Source organism: Octopus bimaculoides, chromosome 13 (assembly GCF_046866305.1).
Source record: "Octopus bimaculoides isolate indiv1 chromosome 13, ASM4686630v1, whole genome shotgun sequence".
Lineage (NCBI taxonomy): Eukaryota > Metazoa > Mollusca > Cephalopoda > Octopoda > Octopodidae > Octopus > Octopus bimaculoides.
The window spans coordinates 28,643,539-28,665,189 of NC_142940.1; the positions used below are offsets into that span (position 1 = coordinate 28,643,539).

At 38.7% G+C, this 21,651-nt stretch overlaps 1 protein-coding gene and 1 pseudogene across 1 annotated transcript; both read right to left on the bottom strand.

Annotated features, from left to right (window-relative positions):
• Nucleotides 1-9,261: 9,261 nt before the first annotated feature.
• On the bottom strand, nucleotides 9,262-9,942 carry LOC149132854 (uncharacterized; annotated as a pseudogene).
• Nucleotides 9,943-16,811: 6,869 nt separating this feature from the next.
• Nucleotides 16,812-19,524, bottom strand: LOC149132855 (uncharacterized). Its single transcript, XM_089361599.1, has one exon. It carries the CDS (start codon nucleotides 18,050-18,052, stop codon nucleotides 17,414-17,416), a length of 639 nt encoding a protein of 212 aa, XP_089217725.1. The 5' UTR covers nucleotides 18,053-19,524; the 3' UTR covers nucleotides 16,812-17,413.
• Nucleotides 19,525-21,651: the final 2,127 nt, after the last annotated feature.

The following is a 21,651-nucleotide window of genomic DNA, read 5'->3' on the forward strand; positions in this document are numbered from 1 at the left end:
TTAGGAATTTTTTTCTTTTTTGGTAATTCGTATTTAGAAAGTGGATCTTTGGTTTGGGTGTTGTTTCTCGCTTGTCGGTTGGAGCATACTTAGAAATTGAAGATTTTGAAAACCCCAAAAATACGTTTTCAAAATTTTAATTTTCCCCCTCTCCACCCCTCTGGCAAAGAAAAAAAGAGGGTGGGGGAAATTAAAATTTTGAAAACATAGTTCGTCGTTTAGCTGCTGTTTCTATCTAGCATGTCGAGTTGTCTGTTTAGATACGTGGTTAATAAGATCTTCACCCGTTAACAAAAAAAACAAAACAAAAAAAAACCCAGCCTGCTTGGTGTTAACAACTCTAGAAAACGAATATGACAAAAAAAAAATTACGCAAACGGACCTGGGGTGGGTGGGGGAGAGTATTTTCAGAAAATTCACAAGATCTGGTTTTTCCGTCATAACTTTCAGGAAAATCGATATATATTCTCTCTCACTTTTACTCTTTTACTTGTTTCAGTCATTTGACTGCGGCCATGCTGGAGCACCGCCTTTAGTCGAGCAAATCGACCCCAGGACTTATTCTTTGTAAGCCTAGATCTTATTCTATCGGTCTGTTTTGCCGAACCGCTAAGTAACGGGGACGTAAACAAACCAGCATCGGTTGTCAAGCGATGTTGTGGGGACAAACAGACACACAAATGTATACATATATATATACATATATACGACCGGCTTCTTTCAGTTTCCGTCTATCAAATCCACTCACAAGGCTTTGGTCGGCCCGAGGCTATAGTAGAAGACACTTGCCCAAGGTGCTATGCAGTGGGACTGAACCCGGAACCACGTGGTTGGTAAGCAAACTACTTACCACACAACCACTCCTGCGCCTATATTGATTTTTTTTTATGGAATCCCACGTTTTTGGTTATGGAGGATCCAGGATCCGTAGATCTTTATATTATTAACCCTAAACGTAAGGATCCGAAAAATGTTTTTTAAGAAAATGCATTTTTCAAGGAGGTGCGAAATTGCATTAGCCTCGAAATTTTACAATTTTTTTTTTCTTCAGAATCATCATAATCTCCGTATTTTTCTACATATTACACAAAAAAAAAAATTCTAAAAAGAAGTGAAAAATTATGAAATACCGATATTTTTTTTTTTACAGATTCGGATTCACCGCAGTCGAAAAGGTGGGTTTCTGTAGAAAAAAAACCGAGAGGGAGTGCGGTGCGGTCCATGTCCTTTACTTCCATCAAAAAGGAAATAAAAACGTAAGTGGGAGATAAGTAGTAAAAGAAGCAATTTACTTTTTATGCAGCATAAAACACTAGCGATCGCTGCCTGAAAGTGAACAAATGCGTTCTTGGCGATCTTTTGATATTAATCCACCACAACTTCCGGTCGTTGCGCCCACGCATACTGATTAGATTACATGATTGTATAGGGTGTTTATGTGTTTAAAGTTTCAGTTCGGATGGCACCTTACTCACTTGCACCTTGGCTACACGTTTGCCGCAGTACGAATGCAAGAGCACCCATTCCTCTGTCCTTATTGCCTCTGTGGAGTGCTTTATTACTTCCTCCTCCGTTGTGAAGCGCACCTCCACAGTGGCGTATCTCCTCCCTATACTGATTACATGATCGTATAGTGTGTTTATGTGTTTAAAGTTTGAGAACTGTATGCATCTGAGGGGGAGAAGATTTGAGTTTCTATTTAATGTTGTCTTTTCATATTTTCAAGTCATTTAAAAACAAACACACTATACGATCATGTAATCAGTATGCGTGCTCGCAACGACCGGAAGTTGTGGTGGACTAGTATCGAAAGATGTTAGTATACGCTCGCCAGCCATCGACTATGTGAGTCCCAGGTAAACTCCATCTTTGTATCAGCGCAGTTAAAGTTTGTTCAGTACGGTCAGGTTTGTAAGAACGACCGTGCGAACCAAAGGAGAAATGGTGACGAATGGAAAACATGCTCCTTTTTTAACGCGTCACACGGTCGACACAAAATATAATGATATGTTATAATACTATAACATAGAGAACTAAGAAATGCCAGTAAGATAAAGATAGAAGATGACTCAACCGATAAAGATGAATAACAGTAAGATTTATTGGAGCATTAAACTGTATGTCTGTGTGTGTGTGAATGCGACATAATAAAACACAATATAAGACTGGCCGTCATGTAAAAAAATAGTGTTTGTGTACAAATAGATGTATGTTAATGTAAGAGATACATAGGATAGAAAAGAGTCAGTAACACGGATAAGAATATACCAGTTCTGTTAAGGTACACAGTAGTTAGAGAGTCTGTACATAAGAGGTTATGGTTAAGGCAGAGCTAAGTAGCTTGTCGTGAAGTTGAGGCTTCGATGCCGGGCCGGATTCTTAATACAGATGTTCTTCGCAGGTTGAGTTCTGGCTGTTAATTTCGTGGTGAGCAAATCACACAAATAGGGTTGAGAAGCTGCGGTGGCTGTTTGGTTGCTTGTGTACGTAGAGAAGCCATGTTGACGCTGGCGACGTTGGGTAGTATGTAGTTGAATGATGCTGTTGATGTCGTCGCTGGAACTGGCTGGCTGTGTTACGCGTGTGGTCAACGACCAGATCTGTGAGGATCTGTGGTCGCGACGAACTGGCGTGACCTTATTAGTGGCTACGGTTGGTCGGTTTGCGTCCTGGGGCGAACGGACTGGAGACAATTGCCGCGAAAATAAAAGTCAGACACAGCAAAGCGGGAAAGAGTTATTTTCTGCTACGCTCGCATTTGTAAATATATAACCGTGAGAGAGGTAGTTTCACTACAGGTTCTTCGCCAAAAAACACTTTTTAGAGACTCTCTCTATGCTGCCGAAAACTCAATGGCCAGGGTGTCACTCACTTCGGTAATACTTACGATGAAAGAACCTTTCGTTAATGGTAAATTTCCAGATTAACACCTGTACGATTTTCACTAGGGTGTTAGGGTCAGGGTTAGGGTTTTAGGGTTAGGGAATTCCGTACCTAACCCTAGCCGTAATCCTAAACCCTAACCCTAAAACTAACCCTAACCCTGACCCTAAAACCCTAACCCTAACACCCTAGTGAAGATCGTGCGGATGTTAATCTGAAAATTTACCTCGTTAATTTCTACAACAAATGGCTGTCCATTAGCATCCAAACCGTCGATTTCTATGAGATTCTGTTGGAGCCAAACATCACATACTTCCCAACAGAAGTTACACTAATCCACGACTGTAGTTTGATTCCTGACGGAAGACACGTGCATAAATATCATGAGACATATCTCGTGCCCAACAATTAAAATGATTTTGAGCAAAGAAATATGACTTCTCTCAAAAAAAAATGAACCGTAACGAAAGACTAGAGTAATTTTTCAGTATGGTTATGGCGTAATTCTACGGATGAAAAGAACACATTTGTTCTCTCTCTGGCGGGATGCCAGTGTTATGAAAAAGTTGTTTATTTTTACTACTTATCTCCCCCTTAATTCTTATTAACTTTTTTTTAATACAACCATACTGAACAATTACCACGGGTATTCACTCGTATTCCGTCTCAGAATTGCCAAAGAACTGCCATTACCTTCGTTATTTTCCGCGAGCACGTGTTATCTTGTCAACTGTAAACACTCCGGATCTTTTTGGTTTGACGGGCAACACTTGTTTTCTTAACGAAACACTTTCAAACTTGGGATACTGGTAGAATGTGTCATATAAAACATCTTTTTCTCTTAGCCTTCTTAACAAAAATTAGTTCTTAATAAGTTATTTCATGTTAAATTTGTCGTATTTCTGTAATTTCAACCAATCACTGACGTCTATTCAACTGAATACAGTTACTGCTCTTTTTATAAACAATAATTTCTACCGGTGTCAAGAGTGTTATTCCCTGTTTAATTATATCATTATTCCCTAGTAAGGGTTTAGGGTTAGGGTTCGGGTTTAGAGTTAGGGTTTTAGGGTTGGGGTTAGGGTTAGGGTTATGGTTATGAGTTATAGGGTTTTAGGGTTAGGGTTATGAGTGAGGTTATGGCAAAAATAATCATAACCCTAACCGTAATCCTAAAACTAACCCTAACTCTAAAACCCGAACCCTAACCCTAAAACCCGAAAGCTAAAACCAGTACAAACGCACGAACGATGTCATAAATAAGAGTAACACGGGTAGTTGTTGTTGACAAACAACGGCACTAATTTTATTCAAGGGAAAAGATCCCATGACACCGTTGTTTACATTCCACGGCAGTAATTGTTTTCACCTCAATAGACGTCAGTGATTGGTTGAAATTACCGAAATACGACAACTTTTTACATGAAATAACTTCGAATACAAAAATTTTTATCTGTTTTATAACACAAAATATACAAGTATACGAAGTTTGAAAGTGTTTCGGTACAAAAAACACTACATAAAACATAAATGAAAAATGTTGCCCGTCAAACCAAAAAGATCCAACACTCCTGTGTGCGTGCTTGTTCTGTTTGACGTGAAAGAGGAAACTAATAGGGGTATGTATGTGTGCGCGAGCGTGTTCTGTTTTTATGTATTTATGTGTCACTCCTGTATACGTGTGTGCATGTAGAAACAAAAGCAACGTCGCATTTTAAACTTGAGAAAAGCCTTGCATATGTGTTCTTACCTGCTTTATTTGTGTATGTCAAATCCGTAAATTTCCAAGAAGAAAACGAGATCAATGTCGAAAAAGCCGTATTTGTTCTAATAGTCCATCTGCTTTTTTTTTTTTCTTTTTTTTATAAGTAAGAACAAATATGGGTCAAACTAAAGCGTTTGAGCCGGTGACAGAAATAAAAAAAATTAGTCTAATAGGTGTAAAACAACTTGCTGGGAACGAATATGAAGAAAAAAATGCGCGCTCGCGAACGGGGTGGGTGGGGAGGAGGCTCGGAACATTCACATCATGAATGTTCCGAGATACCTCACCGGAGCCAAGAAACAAAGGAAAAATAGATGTAAAACGACTTGCTCTGAACGAATATTCCCGATGTGAATATTCCGAGATGCCTCACCAGAGCCAAGAAACAAAAGAAAAATAGTGTATTAGATGTAAAACAACTTGGTCTGAAAGAATATCAAGAACACACACATACACACACACACACACACACACACACACATATATATATTCCTTATAAAATTTATAAATATATATATATATATATATATATATATATATATATATATATATATATATATATATATACATATACTAGCAGTGTAACCTGACGTTGTCCGGGTGTAACTTATTACACTATCTACGATAAGTCTTGCTTGGTGAAAATCAACTAAAAAAGCAAGGGTTACAACGAAAAAACCCTTATGATGTAAATATGTTCATAATTCAAAAGACGATGAAATTAATAGGGAAAGTCTGAAGGCTGTTTTGCATAACATTATTAAGCGTACGTAAATTTCATCCGTCTAATTGGCTATACAAATGCTTGTGCAAAACAAATTTTTGCGATGCTCTGATTATACATAGCAGGGTAACCCCTTTTAGCGGGAGCTGGGACGGCAATTTGTGATGAAGCAATTGCTGGCGATCTGTTGCTACAGAGTTCTGCCAGAATTTTATCAGATTGGTCAGAAGATGTTGATGCACCATTTTGCATTATGTTCAAAGTAGCTTCTGGAATGTGGGGAATTGCTGCAGTCTGTTGCTGTCATTTTAAACCGGATGCTTTCTTTCCCCAGCAAACTCTCTTCTTTGGAGGCATAATCTATGTATATATTAAACAGAAAATAAAAGTTATAATAGATGGCAGGGTCGGTAGTTTTCACATTTCTGTAATTTTTCAGATTAACACCTGCACGATTACCCAACCCTAACCCTAAAACCATAAACTTAACCCTAACTCTAACACTAACCCTAAACCCTAACCCCAACCCTAAAAACGTAACCGTAACATTAATCCTAAACCCTAACCCTGACCCTAAAACCCTAACCCTAACACTCTAGTGAAAATCGTGGTAAATTTACAAAACATTGACGAACATGAGTTATATTTTACTGAATGATTGTGTACTTTCACGTGTGTGCTTTTGAGAGAGCGAGAGAGGAAGAGGTAGAGAGGGGGAGAGAAAGGAATAGGGGTAGTTAAAAGTTTTCTTATGACTGCTTCTCTTCACTGCCTATTACTTCATTAGAAATCTAAGAATGCACATAATAGAGAAAAATGAAACAAAGATGGTCGACTTGCTCCGAAACACCACCGAGTGGGGAACACTTCTCAAAAATAACCTGCAGTTGTTTCCTTCAAATTTCCTACATGCTTGAAATGTACATACATCAAGGTACATTTGTACAAAATTTCATGAAAAAATATTCATTTTCCTGGAAGTTAAGAGGAATTTAAGTGGAATTTCCGAATATTGTACCCCACCCCCTTCCAAAACACTTTCACCGGAAATTTTTGTATATTTGGAATCTACATAATAAATAATATATGCATAGAAAATTTCATTAAAAAATATTCATTTTTATGAAAGTTATGACCTTCCAAAGTTGGGGGATACAACTCTGTAGTTATGCCATCAATGTTTTGTAAATATACCACGATGTGAATGATTGTGTTTAATTGCACGTGTATACGTTTGAGAGAGTGAGAGAGGAAGAGGGGGGGGGGGAGAAATGAATAGAGATTGAGAGCAATGTGTATGTTGTTGTCACAGGTCATGTATGTGTGGTTGTGTGTGTTTTTATGTATCTATGTTATGAAAAATAGGTAAAGAACACTGAGATGAAAGTTTAATCTATGACGTTGTATGTATCACTTTCTCTCTCTCTCTCCCTCTCCCTCTTTAACTCTTACTCTCTATATTTTTATGTTGAGCGCGTGTGAAAGAATGGCGTTCCAGGTGGAAGGGATGAAATATAAAAGTTGCTAGAAACAACAGCCAAATCTCCCTTAAATCACACAAAGTAAACGGAATTTTAAAAATCTAATTACTGCACTGGAAAGTTCACATCGAGAAAATTCCATTGATGTAAACAATTTTACGAAAAGGTGGAAAATGTGGATTTCTATAAACATTCAAAAAGGCTTCACACAGACACACAACTTCAGATTTATATATTAAGATAAGAAGATACACACATACACACACACACACACACACACACACACATATATATATATATATATATACACACATATATATATATACACACATATATATATATACACATATATACACGCACACATACATATATATATATACACATATATACACACACACATACACATATATATACATACATATATATATATGTTGTTGTACTTGGGGATGGTCATATTGCCAGTTTAGCCAATAAAAACACACGCACTGTATATTTGGTGTTAATTTGCTTCAGCTTCATATTACATTAATCTTCTTTCGTCACACTTCTGTGACCTCATCAGTGGTCCTTTGTTTTCTTCTTTCTTATGTTTGTCTCACCTTGCTAACTATCAGCCATTTTGTATTTTGTATTCCTATATATATATATATATATATATATATATATATATATATATATATATATATATATATATATATATATATATGTATATATATATATATATATATATATATATATATATATATATATATATATATATATATATATATATATATATATATATATATGTATATATATATATGTATGTATATATGTATATGTGTATGTGTGTGTATGCATGTATGTATGTATGCATAAAGAAGACCACTAGGTGGACGGCTAATGTGCTAGAAGAAGATCACATTCTTCTAGCACTTAACCCATCCACCTTGTGGTCTCCTTTATATATACACTAGTAGAGATACCCGGCCTTGCTCGGGATTAAAATGGCATAGATTTTTATTGCTTTACTTGTTTCAGTCATGTGACTGCGGCCATGGTCGAGCACTGTCATTGGTCGAAGAAATCAACTACATGATTTATTCTTTGTAAGCCTAGTACTCATTCTGTCAGTGTCTTTTACCAAACCGCTAAGTTACAGGAATGCAAACACAGCAACATCAGGTGTCAAGGAATGGTGGGGGTACAAACACAAGACACAGGCACACACATACACAAATATACATATATATACGACAGTCTTCTTTCAGTTTCCGAGTACGAAATCCACTCACAAGATTTTGGTCAGCCTGAGGCTATAATAAGCATATATATATATATATAGATATATATATATATATATATATATATATATATATATATATATATATATATACATATGCTTTCGGTGTGAATGGCTTTATTATACAGTGCCGTATTTTACAATCCTGTAAATAATAATAATGGTATTTTTATATAAGCTGAAAGCTTATGCCGTTCACCGTGCAATGACTAACGAAAATAGTGTAATAATGGAGCATATAAACCCTCGACAGAAAAAAGAAGGCTTTCCCATCCGCGTGGGACGCAAATCCTCTGGCATGCTGGACACAGCAGCTAAATGACACAATTTCTAAAAAAACTTCCTTTTAAGTTTATATCAAAGATCAGGTTTTCAAATATGCTCATCTCAAAATTGAATTACAAAATAATGAAAGGTCATTACAATTGTAGTTGAACTGTAATTTTGTGTGTGCACACAGCAAGAAATAACATAATTCATACTGAAGTTTTACCCAGAGTGTGTGTGTGTGTGTGTGCATGTGCATGCAACAAAAACATACATGGAAGTTTTGTAGGAAGAGAAGTTATTTTTACATACCTTTCTTAATTCCAAAAGAAGGAAAACTTTAACATTTCAAAACTGGGGCAGAGGTAAAATGTGTAAATTGGACATCAGCCATGATTGTTAAGTTCCAAAGGGGTCATCATGCAAGAGAAACATTTATGAAAATGTACACATATATAGTGTATTAAGATAAGTTATCTTTACAGGCCATGTTTGCAATTATCTATATAATCAATAGCAAAGTGTGTATAAAAGGAAATTAAATCCAGGTTTAGTCACAGATCAATCAAGTTGGTAAAGTTTTAACATTTTTGTAACGACATAGTGTCTCCATGCATCAAAAAATGGCATACCTTCACAAGTAGCCCCCACTTGATTTTATTTCCTCATAACATATAGAAAAATGGAGTTCTTTTAAGGAAATAATTTTTGGTTGAGGTGTACAAAGCGCATTCCATTGTTTTCTAGTTTTTAGACAGTTGTGAGGAAAGAAAATCAAAGGCATTACACTTGTGTAGGTATGCTCAAAAAGTACACAGAAATAAGTTATGAGAATTATCGTTTACATACCTTTCAAAAATCATTGTGGGTAAATTTCTGCAATGTGTTTTACAAAGGTCTTGCAATACTCCCATGCTCAGTTGCATGTCATGTTATAAAGATCCCTATACATAGCCTCGTCACTTGACCTGAATTTATATTTCAGTCTTTTTTAAATTCTGCTCCAGTATGCCTCCACTCGATTCATACATACACCACTCTCTGGGTCCACAAAATTCTGAGAGTGGTTCACAGGACCATGGATGTATCCAAGTTTTTCTAGATTTTGGCAACCAGCCCACTGGTCTGTAAGTACCCTGATTCAACATTTTCCATAATGACTGCCTCTAGTGTCTCTGCCTTTCTGTCTTCAACATGTTGCAAGTATCCCTTTTTCTGGGTGTTGTTGTATGAGTGCACCACATACCCAACTTCATTTTTTCTCTTAAACATTAAGCCTTCATCCTCTTCTATGACATGATTCGGGCCACCACATCTTTTTTTTATCTTTTAATAATTTTTATGAACAGATTTCTCAGCAATATTCATACCACTGTATTGCTGTCACTTTGCTGACATTGTTCACCGACATGGAACAGGTTACCGGCATTTCGAAAATAAAGTCAAAAATTATATTTAAAATTTTGTAGACTGATAGTTGGCTCTTTTCCGAGAAAGTGTTCGTATGGATTGACACAGTATTTTTTGCACCTACAGCATATCAATATCACCTCGTCTGTTGCATGCCAAGAAGTTGTATATCCTTGCCACAAGTCTTGTGATCCACAATTATGTGATTATCCTTGGAATCTTGGACAATCCATCTAAAAATTGAAGTTAAAAAAATTAGGAAAAAAGTCCAAACAGTTAAAGAAACAAAATAAAAAGTAAAGAAGTAGCCAAAAACAGTCAGAAATTAGCAAAAACTGTCAGAAATAAGCAAAACAGTTGATTACAGGCAGAATGTTCTTCGGATATCAATAGAAAGTTGAATAGGTTACATCTAAAACAAGGGACTGACCTCTTAATGACATAGTGTAGGTCAAGTGTTTGCTATACAGCATCCAGTGTGTAGATGCAAAGACAAACAGATTTGAGAATTTCTTGACAAGCAATGATTGAGTGGATTCAGTTTTGAATCACCAGCAGAGCCATGCAAGGTCCTTACACAGAAAGTTGAAAAAATAAAGAAATTATTGACTTGTGCCATGTAACACCTTGGAATATCGTTTCAATTGTGATAATAAAACAAATATCTTCCTTACCACTGTCAAAATTAGTTTCTCTTCCAAAGAGAGAGCAGCATTATCTCTTTCTTTCAATTTTTCATTAGGATGTATAGAGACACTATGTTGTCACAAAGATATTAAAAATTGACTAACTTGATCGATCTGTGACTAAACCTGGATTTCATTTCATTTTATACACACAATGCCCAGGAGGCTCTCTTGGGGTTGTAGATAGTTTCTGTTACCTAGGTAATCAAATTAGCAATGGTGGAGGATGCTCTGAAAGTATTGTTTCTAGAATAAGAATAGGGTGAAGGAAGTTCAGAGAACTATTACCTCTGTTGGTAACGAAAAGACTTTCTCTGAGTGAAAGGTAGACTGTATAATGCTTGTGTGCAAATGACTATACTCCATAGTAGTGAGACATGGGCTCTGAATGCTGAAGACATGCGTGGACTGAAGAGAAATATGATCTGTTGGATGTGCAACTTCATCGCACATGTACAACAAACTGTAAATGTATTTAGAAAAATATTGGACATAAGAGGAATCAAATGTAACATGCAAGAGAGAAGACTACATTGGTTTGGACATGTGATGTGTATGAATGAGGACAGCTGCATAAAGAAATTCCTGTCACTGAAAGTGGATGGTACCTGCGGAAGAGGGAAACCCAGGAAGAGGGATAAAGTGATAAGGACCACTCTCAGAATGTTGGGCCTCATTGAAGAAACGACAATGGACTGAGATGTCTGGTGATATGAGGTTCTTGTGAAGACCTGCCCATGTCAGCGAAACTGAGTTCTAGAAGTGCTGTGTGCCCCATCCACTCACACTTAACTAGAAAACTTCTCACACACCCTACACAACAAACCAAACTATATCTCTACATCTTTTCCTTGCATTTCCACTTCATGCACTATGCTTACCTTCCATGCCCTCATCCCGTCCTCTTGGTTCTATTTCCCTGTATCATTTCATTGCTATCTGTTAGCCCCCACCCTATTTGTTCCACCCACACAGCAAAACTTTTCACACACCCTACCCCAGCAAACCAATCTACATCTCTTCCTCACATTTCCTTCTTCATACACTATGCCTACCTCTCACTCCCCAATCCTGTCCTCACAGCCCTGTTTCTCTGTATTGCCTGACTGGCCCCCATGCTAGTGGCACATAAAAAACACCCACTACACTCTCGGAGTGGTTGGCATTATGAAGGGCACCCAGCTGTTGAAACCTTGCCAGATCAGTTTGGAGCCTAGTGCAGCTTCCTGGCTTACCAGTCCTCAGTCAAACCATCCAACCCATGCCAGCATGGAAAGTGGACGATAAACAATGATGATGATAATGATGATTGCTATCCAGCAGCCCACAACCCACCCTGTATACACCCCGGTTTTTATCACTCACTTCTCCACTCCTCTAATCTGCTTCTTTCACAATACCCTGTCATTTGTATTATGACCTTTGAACCTCAAGGAAATGCCCTGGCACTTTCCACCATCTATATCTCTCTCTTCCTTTACTCAACCATCCCATTTATATTCTGATCCCCAACTGTTGTGAGTATGCCCAGCACTTTGCCACCATCTATATCCTGTTGTCTCCCACTCTCTCGCTTTTACTCCTGCACTTCTCTCAAGTTGGGTAACAATGGATCTCCTTGTAACAGTACACCTGTTTCTGTCATTCTTGATCTCTCTCTCTGGCCAGGCAACTTTGTACCTCATCTACAGCAAGAAGCAAGACACCTGTTTCTGTTACTCTGTCTCACTAGCCTTTCATCATCTGACACAAGATCACTTCCTCCAATGCCTCCTCTCCTCACAAATGATTTTTGCCTTGCAAGTTATTTGGTGATCCTGTCAGTGCAGGTGCTACTTAAAAAGCATCCAGTCCACACTGTAAAGTGGTTGGTGTTTGGAAGGGCATCCAGCTATAAAAACCTTGCCTGGGCTTGTGCCATGTAAAAGCCACTAAGTCCATTTTACTGAGTGGTTGGTGTTAGGAAGGGCATCCAGCTGTAAAAATCCTGCCAAAACAGTTACAGAAGTCTGATGCAGGCTTCTGCCTGGCCAGCTCCTGGCAAACCGTCCCACCCATGCCAGCATGGAAGGCAGACGTTAAACGATGATAATGATCTTCAATATAAACTTCAGAAGTTTTTTTCAGAAATCATGTCGTTTAGCTGTTGTTTCTAGCATGCTGGAGGTGACATTTGCTCCCCTACCTTATTTTTTTTCCAAATTTCTTCTTATTTCCATGCTTTTGATATAGGAGTTTAGGATTTGGCCTAAAAAAACACATTTTCAAAATTTTAATTTTCTCCCTCACAACCCCAATTTTTTTAAATTTTAAACTTTTTTTGAAATTTTTTTTTTTTGTTTGTAAACCATGTAGAAAAATACAGAGATTATAAATCTGGAAGATTTTAATTTTTTTTTATCTTTACACACACACACTCTAGGTAAAACTTCAGTATGAATTACAGTAGAACCTCGCTGTATGAGTGCACCATTGTATGAGTAATTTGCTGTACAAGCCGAGACTCGTGCAAATTTTTGTCTTGAAGTATGAGCGAGTTTCATAGAAGCAACTACTAATCAGCGCTGAGCTTGCACACGCTCTCCCAATAAGTGCAGTCTCTGCTCACTCAGTTCATGTGTTTATCTTGTGGCAGCATCCCTGTTGTGTTTTTCCCAGTGTTTTTGTTTAGTTTTGTGCATTTTTTGCTATTATTTTATAATAATTAGTTGTGTTAGCCATGGGTCCTAAGAATGTTAGTGCAAAGGACAGTGCTAAGAAGAAAAAGCTGATTACGATAGAATTGAAGAAGGAAATCATTGATAAACATGAGAGAGGATTGCATGTAGTGGACACAGCATGTCAATATAACCGAAGCACATTGACAATCTGCACCATCCTGCAAAAAAAGGATGTGATCAAGGCTGTTACAACAGCAAAGGGTGCCTCCAGGCTCTCTAAGCAATGCACATCTATCCACGAAAGGATGGAAAAATTGCTTCTCTTGTGAATCAACAAGAAGCAATTCACAGAGGATATGATTATGGAGATCATCATCTGCAAGAAAGCATGAGTGCTGTATGGGGATCATCTGAAGCAGAATACTGGAACATTGATGGGAGGAGGCATCAGCAGATGCATTTAAGGTCAGTCACAGCTGGCTTGATAATTTCAAGAAGAGGACTGGGTATTGTCAGGTATGGAGAAGCAGTGAGTTCTGACACAAAGGCAGCTGAAGATTTTGTGCATGAATTCCATCAGCTCATTGCAGCCGGATGAGGGGAGTACATCGCACAATAGGCATTCAACTGTGATGATACTGGCCTGTTTTGGTAAAAAAATGCCGAGAAGAACCTACAGAACTGCAGAGGAGAAAATGACAGAACGCAAGCTTATGAAAGATCGGCTAACTCTCACCCTTTGTGCCAATGTGAGGGGAGACTTTGAGATGAAACCATTCCTTGTCTACTATTCTGAAAACCTACAAGCTTTCAAGTTGCACAAAATCCTGAAAGAGAAGCTGCAAGTCATGTGGAGGGCAAATGTTAAAGCCTGGGTCACCAGGCAATTGTTCACCAAGTGGATAAACCTTGTCTTCAGACCAGCAGTAAAAAATTATCTTCTCAAGAACAATCTTCCTCTCAACGCCCTCTTCATCCTCGACTATACTCCTGCTCTCCCTCCTAAACTCGAAGACTATATCCTGGATGAATTTAGATTTATAAAAGTTATGTACCTTTCATGCAACACCACCCCTATCTTGCAGCCCATGGACCAACAGGTGATTTCTAATTTTAAGAAATTGTACACCAAACACCTGTTTCATTAGTGCTTTGAAGTCACCAAAAATTCAAATCTAACTCTTTGTGAGTTTTGGATGGAGCACTACAACATTGTAAACTGCCTGAAAATCATTGATATGGCCTGGCAGGGTGTAACGAGGAGAACGTTGAATTAAATTTTATAAAAACAATTTGGGAAAAAGTTAAAAATTAAGAAATTGGGGTGGTGAGGGGGGAAATTCAAATTTTGTAAACGTGATTTTTGGGCAAAATCATATTCCTATATCGAATACGGCAATCTGAAGAAATTTTGAGAAAAAAACCCCCAAAAAATGCAAGTGGGTGGTGTGTACATGCTTTACCTCTGCCCATGTGTTTCCATAGTAACAAACCATGCTGTTAAAAAGTTGCTTACTTGTGTAGTCATTTTTTTTTTATTTAAATGCTGGTTATGAGATGTGCTAAAAGTAATAGCTTAAATCATGCACCCAAAAATTTTTTTGGTTTTTTTTTTTTTTGGTTTTTGTATAATCGTATGAATTCCTGTGTGTAGAATACAACATTTTTGAAAATTCCAAAAAATAAAAGAAGTTATGAGGGATTATATGGTATGCATAAAGCAGAATTCTGCCAATATTCCATATTTACAACTGATAACACAGGCAGTCAATGCACAAATTGGCAGCTTCCAAATCCTGTTTTCTGACTAGGTAAAAATGATCAAACTTTAAATCTCTGTAACATTTAAAAAAAATTTTTTCTGGCAAAAGTTAAATATCTCCTGAGATTTGGCATGGAAAATTATACCAATATTCCAAATTTTTAAATTTTCACTAGACTTTGAAATATCCACAGGTGCAGCCAAACAGAAAAGATCCTGATTATGATTCATTATTAGCATTAAAATTACATGTGCAGAAATTTATGAAAGAATCTGATCTCAGTAGGGTATGATTTAAAGGACAATTGACCTTTTGGTTGTAATATATAACTATGGGAACATGGCAAGTCCAATTTCTGGCATATTGTCTTCTACCAGTGCCCTCTAGCTACACTGTGTTGTGATTCTTGCATACAATCCACCAGGCTCTCGTATCCAGTTCATTTTTTGATGTTGTCAGTTCATAGACTTCTTTGCTGGCCTTTTGCTCTCTTCCTCTCAGTGCCTCCTGTGAAGACGGTCAGGACACATAACTACCCAAGCACAAATTTAGTTGTCAGTTGATTGACCAGTTGAGCATATCCCTAAGTGGCTGACAATACGTGCATCTCTGGTCATGAGTAGGAATAGCGAGGGAACATCATAGCCATGTGTCGAGAGGGATTCTTTGGAGTTTGAATAATTCACCCCTGGAAACATAGGTGTTTTGTCCATCTTTAAACAACCCTTATTCAGGGACCTTTTGAGTGGGATGGGCTACTCAAACTGAAGAAAATTCTAACTGGTCCCCTCCTACCAGATCACGCACTGTTTATCTTAATTTGAGGTCATCATGTTGTGCACATATGGTTGTAATGCATGTGCCTAGTGTACCCTTATCAGACAGGTAGTCATGATAAGTATATCTGGCTTCATATATTTGTACACAATAGTGTGATGGTGTTTGTGTATTGCTCTCTCACTCAATAATAATAAACATGGACATACACCAAAAAGCTTTCTCCACAAAATGAATTTAATCCAACAACATTGGTGCAGTGGAAGAAAAACTTGGCAATACATTAGTGGGAAAAAATTCTGTGGATGCTAAGTATCACTGATGGTTGAAGCTGTTTAGCTAACTACTAGGAGCTGACTGTCAATTCTAGCATCAGCGGTACAGAGAAAAAGATGACAAAATCTGTTGGTTTAACCAACAACTTAATTTCTGATTGAGAGAATTGTAGTGGTGCCACCAAAATGTGGTATGTTTTTGTTATTGTGTCGGTGCGATAGGCATGTGTTTGCCTGTGAAATAACAAAGTGATAACTGGTTCAACTATAACATTTTTTTATTTGCTGGTGTTAGTAAATATTATTTGCCACTACATTACATTTTTGGCAACTTGCTTCGAGTTGCTAGAAAAATGGAATCAGGATACATCTGGAGTTGATGTATCCGAAGACTAAATATGTTCGTGTGTGTGTGTGTGTGTGTTCGTTCTTTCATCTTGCGTGGCCCGGCAAAAGATCTCTGTCTGATAGTAGCAGAGCACTGGTTCGGTCTGCACGCATCACAGTCTCCATCTGTCTGTGTCTCCTGGTGTCTTGTTGACCACTCAATTTATAAGAATCGTGGCAGCTAGAAGGATGGGCATGCTGCAGCAGGCTTAGTACCTAAGTAGGTCAGTTGCTGTCCAGTTGAACTTCGCCTGACATCTATGAGGTCAAAGGTTAAAGGGAGATCATCAATCACTTTTTGACAGGACAAAGAAAACCTGTTTTCGTGCCTGTTGATCGTGGTGGTTTGGACGACCGAGAATTCTTAGATTCGGTTTCGAATCTAGGCTTGGAGAAGGAAGTGTTAATTTTTACACTACCCCCCCCCCCCCCTTCTAGTGAGAAAGCCACAGAGATTGAACGATATTGGAAATGTTATCTTTTTGTGTATGCAGAAAAAATTTTACAAGGTGCAACAGACAAATGAATGTCAAAAACATTGGATATAAAAAATATGAAGCAAAGAGTCATTGTTGGTGTGTGCTATATGGTGGGCAATGCATATATGTGCCCAGGCAGAAACATGTTGGCGCGTTGAAAGAGATGTGCATCTATTGATTACTCGACCCACAAGAGATCTAAATAGAGGCAGGTTGTATTTCAGTGGCGCAAAAGATCAAATGGTAGCACAAGTGAGAATGTGACTGTTGCAAGTGTGTGTAAGCATCAGATAGCAAAATATTTTTACAAGAAAGCAAAACAGTTTTAAAAGAAAGCAAAACATATGTACATGCAAAAAATGAAAGAAATGTTCATCAAAAAAGTTCGCTTGTGAAATGTTCATTAAATGTTCATACAGAAAGTTTTTCACTGATGTGGAACAATGTTTTTTTTATTTTTCCTTTTCTTTTATGTATACAAAATGTTCGTTGATTTCTTTGGGTTTGTATGTAGGTGATGCAGTCATGTGAGTTATGTGTTGATGTATGCGTTTCCTTAAAGAAGATGGGTAGGTTAAGAATTGGGACTTACCCGAAAAACTTGCACAAACCTTGCGGGCCAGCGAACAATTCTTCCTGATTTGGTGTGCCGGGGTTGTGCAGAATCTGTAGTGTTTGCTGGGGTTGGTGAGCCTGTTCGAGGAACAGAGGGAACTGAATGTAAGTCGTCCTCGATGAAGGCTTTTTTCAAACGATCAATTGATACTGTATTTCGTTTACCTCCGATATCGAGAACGAAATACTTGGGTTCTCTTTTGATGACTTTGTACGGCCCGGAATATGGTGGCCGGAGTTGAGATGGTATGCCATCGTTTCTCACAAAAACATGAGTCCAAGTGTTGATATCTTTTGGAACATGTGAAACGACGTTCTGTTGTCTGGGGCCTGCAGGTGACAAATGCGACATGAATGTCCGCAATCGGTGCACATATTGTGCTGGGTCAGGAAGGTGTTGTGATGCAACAGGTTCGATCATCTGCCCTGGTAAGGTGAGTGCTGTGCCGTAGACTAGTTCTGCCGGAGTATGTCCAACTTCCTCCTTAACCATGGATCGAATACCAAGGAGGATGAGGGGGAGATGTTCCAGCCAGTTAGAAGAGTCTGCAGATGCTTTAATAGCTGCTTTGAATTGGCGGTGGAAGCGTTCAACCATGCCATTTGCTGCAGGGTGGTAAGCAGTAGTGCGGGTGTGTTTGCACCCGAGTAGATGAGTCAGTTCAGCGAAAAGGTGGGAATCAAACTGACGTCCTCTGTCTGTGGTGATTGTTGCGGGTGTGCCAAAACGCGAAACCCATTGTGATATCAGCGTTTTGGCGACCGATTCTGCCGATGTATCGGATAAGGGCCAAGCTTTGGGCCATTGCGAAAAATGGTCCACGCAGGTGAGTAAATGAGTATAATTCTGCGAAGGTGGCAGAGGTCCTACAATATCAATATGAACATGCTGAAATCGTGCGTCGGGTTGCGAAAAGGAACCGATTGGTGATTTTATGTGCCGGTGGATTTTTGCTTTTTGGCACGCGACACAGCACTTGGTCCATTCTCTGATGTCCTCGTTGATATTGGTCTACACAAAACGGGTCGATATCAGCTTTTGAGTGGAGCGAATACCAGGATGTGACAGAGAATGCAGAGCAGAGAAAACTTCACGACAATGTTTTTGTGGTACATAAGGGTGTTGGTGACCGGTGGAGATATCACACCAAATATGGGCCGAGGACGATGGTAGTGGAACATGCTGAAATTTGGGAGATGACGAATTCCGGAGCTTTAGAAGTTCTTTGTCATTCTCCTGTTCAGCTGCTATACTAGCCAGATCAATTGTAGCCGTGGTGTGGATAGCATTGATCTGCGTTCGGGAAAGTGCATCGGCTGCTAAGTTAGTCGTCCCTTTGATGTGGGAAATATCCGTCGTATATTGTGATATGAAGTCGAGGTGGTGGATTTCTCTCAGTGAGTGGCGATCAGGCTTGGTGTTAAATGCATACACCGGATCTTTGTGATTTGACGGGCAACACTTGTTTTCTTAACGAAACACTTTCAAACTTGGGACACTGGTAGAATGTGTCATATAAAACAACTTCTTCTCTTAACCTTCTTAACAAAAAATTGTACATCGCAAGTTATTTTATGTTAAAGTTGTCGTATTTCTGTAATTTCAACCAATCACTGACGTCTATTCAGCTGAATACAGTTAGTGCTGTTTGGTGTCAAGTGTGTTATTCCCTGTTTAATTATATCATTATTCCCTAGTAAGGGTTTAGGGTTTTAGGGTTAGGGTTGGGGTTAGGGTTAGGGTTATGGTTATGAGTTATAGGGTTAGAGTTAAGGTTATGGCAAAAATAATCATAACCGTAACCGTAATCCTAAAACTAACCCTAACTCTAAAACCCGAACCCTAACCCTAAAACCCTAAAGCTAAAACCAGTACAAACGCACGAACGATGTCATAAATAACAGTAACAAACGAAATATATACCACTTATAGTTGTTGTTGACAATGGATAGTTTTTGTTGACAAACAACGGCACTAATTTTATTCAAGGGAAAAAATCCCGTAACACCGTTGTTTACATTCTTCGGCGTAATTGTTTTCACCTCAATAGATGTCAGTGATTGGTTGAAATTACCGAAATACGACAATTTTTTGCATGAAATAACTTAGAATACAAAATTTTTTATCTGTTCTATAACACATAATATAAAAGTATTCGAAGTTTGAAAGTGTTTCAGTACCAAAAACACTACATAAAAAAATGTTGCCCGTCAAATCACAAAGATCCCATACACCAGTGGTTTGTGATCGGTGTATATGGCAAAATTGGTACCCTCTAGCATGTGTCGGAAATGCTTAACGGCCAGGTATGCCGCCAATAATTCCCGACTGAAGGTACTGTATTTCGTTTCGGCAGGTTTTAATCGATAAGAAAAGAAAGACAACGGTTGCCATATGCCATCAACAAGCTGCTGTAGGATGCCTCCTATTCCAGAATCGGATGCATCGACAAGTAAACATAGCGGGGCATCTGGTTTCGGATACACCAGCATAGTGGCGTTGGATAATGCTTTTTTCAGGGCGGCGAAAGAGGCGAGTTGATCTTCATCCAGGGCAATTTCGGTGTTTTTGCAAGTTCGCTGACGTAGCAAATCCATGAGCGGTTGCGCTATCTCGGCAAGGTGAGGTAAAAATCTCCAATAAAAATTTACGAGACCGAGGAACTCCCTTAATTTGCAAAGAGATGTGGTCTTGATGTGGTGGGTGATGTCGTGCTTGATCGGCTGGTTATGGAATACTGGTTGAGCGACGTCCGGATACTGTTTCAGGATGGTACTGTGACGAGTCGTTGTTGAAAGCAATATGGTTGGGCTGACTGTGGCCATACGAGCGGCTATACCATGCACAGTAAGCTGTGTGGTGCTGTCGACAAGTCGTCTATTTTGTATGTCTACTAGGAGACCGAAATGATGCAAGAAATCGGCTCCTAAGATAGGGGTCGGCAGTTTGGCGATGACAAATACCCACTGGAAGGTGCGGCGTAATCCCAAGTTCAGCGTTAGGGACTGTTCACCGTAAGTTTGGATCGGCGAGTGATTAACTGCCTGAAGACAGACTGGTGTCTCCTTTCATTTTCCTGAAATGCTGGAAACAGGGACTATGCTGACTTCTGCGCCGGTATCAACCAGGAAACGTGTGCCTGTTACACGATCGCAAACGAAAAACAGGCGACGTTGTGGGTGTGAACCAGGAACTTCCGTCACATTCAGTTCCTGGCTGAGTGACCAATGCACGCAAGTCGGAAATTTCCGAATCACTGGACAACGAAAGGAAAGGGTTGGTGGAAGGAATCGCTGCCTGGAATGCCATGTCGGTAGGAGATATGTTCACCGCTGGATTCTGATCTGGGAGAGCCATTGTGTTCGCAGGAATTCTCAGTTGTTTTGTTGACAGATGATGTGCAGGCTGTTATTCTTCGGTTGAAGCTGGTTCCAGGGAAGGCCGGAATTCTGTGACAGGGTCACCAAAAATGTAGTGGTGCCACCAAAATGTGGTATGTTTTTGTTATCGTGTCAGTGCAATAGGCATGTGTTTGCCTGTGAAATAACAAAGTGATAACTGGTTCAACTATAATATTTTTTTATTTGCTGGTGTTAGTAAATATTATTTGCCACTACATTACATTTTTGGCAACTTGCTTCGAGTTGCTAGAAGAATGGAATCAGGATACATCTGGAGTTGATGTATCCGAAGACTAAATATGTTTGTGTGTGTGTGTGTGTTCGTTCTTTCATCTTGCGTGGCCCGGCAAAAGATTTCTGAGAAAAAATTTTAGAAATTCTTTTTTTTAATGACTTTCCCAAGACAACAAAATACATATATTTTGTTGTGTCTTGGTAAAATCATTATGCCAATAATAATAACACATGCACAGATTCAATTCCATTGTTAGTTGATAAGTTAAATATCTTACCAATTAACTAATCAATTGTTCAGTTGATGTTCTCGTTAAACAATCAATTGGTTGTTTCTTAGACAAAGTTCTTTCATTGCTATTCACAACCATGTGAGTGACTTAGTAACTTCCCCTCTTGTTCCAAGGTCTGCAGAGAACTGCATGTGGTGCATGAAGTCCTGTACATGTCTCTTTATTTCATAAGGTTTGTGCAGTGGGGACATTGTTCATTATCCTAACTAAGTCTGCTATTAGTATGTTTCAATGCTGTTTGCAACCTTGTCTGAGTTAGCAACTTCCC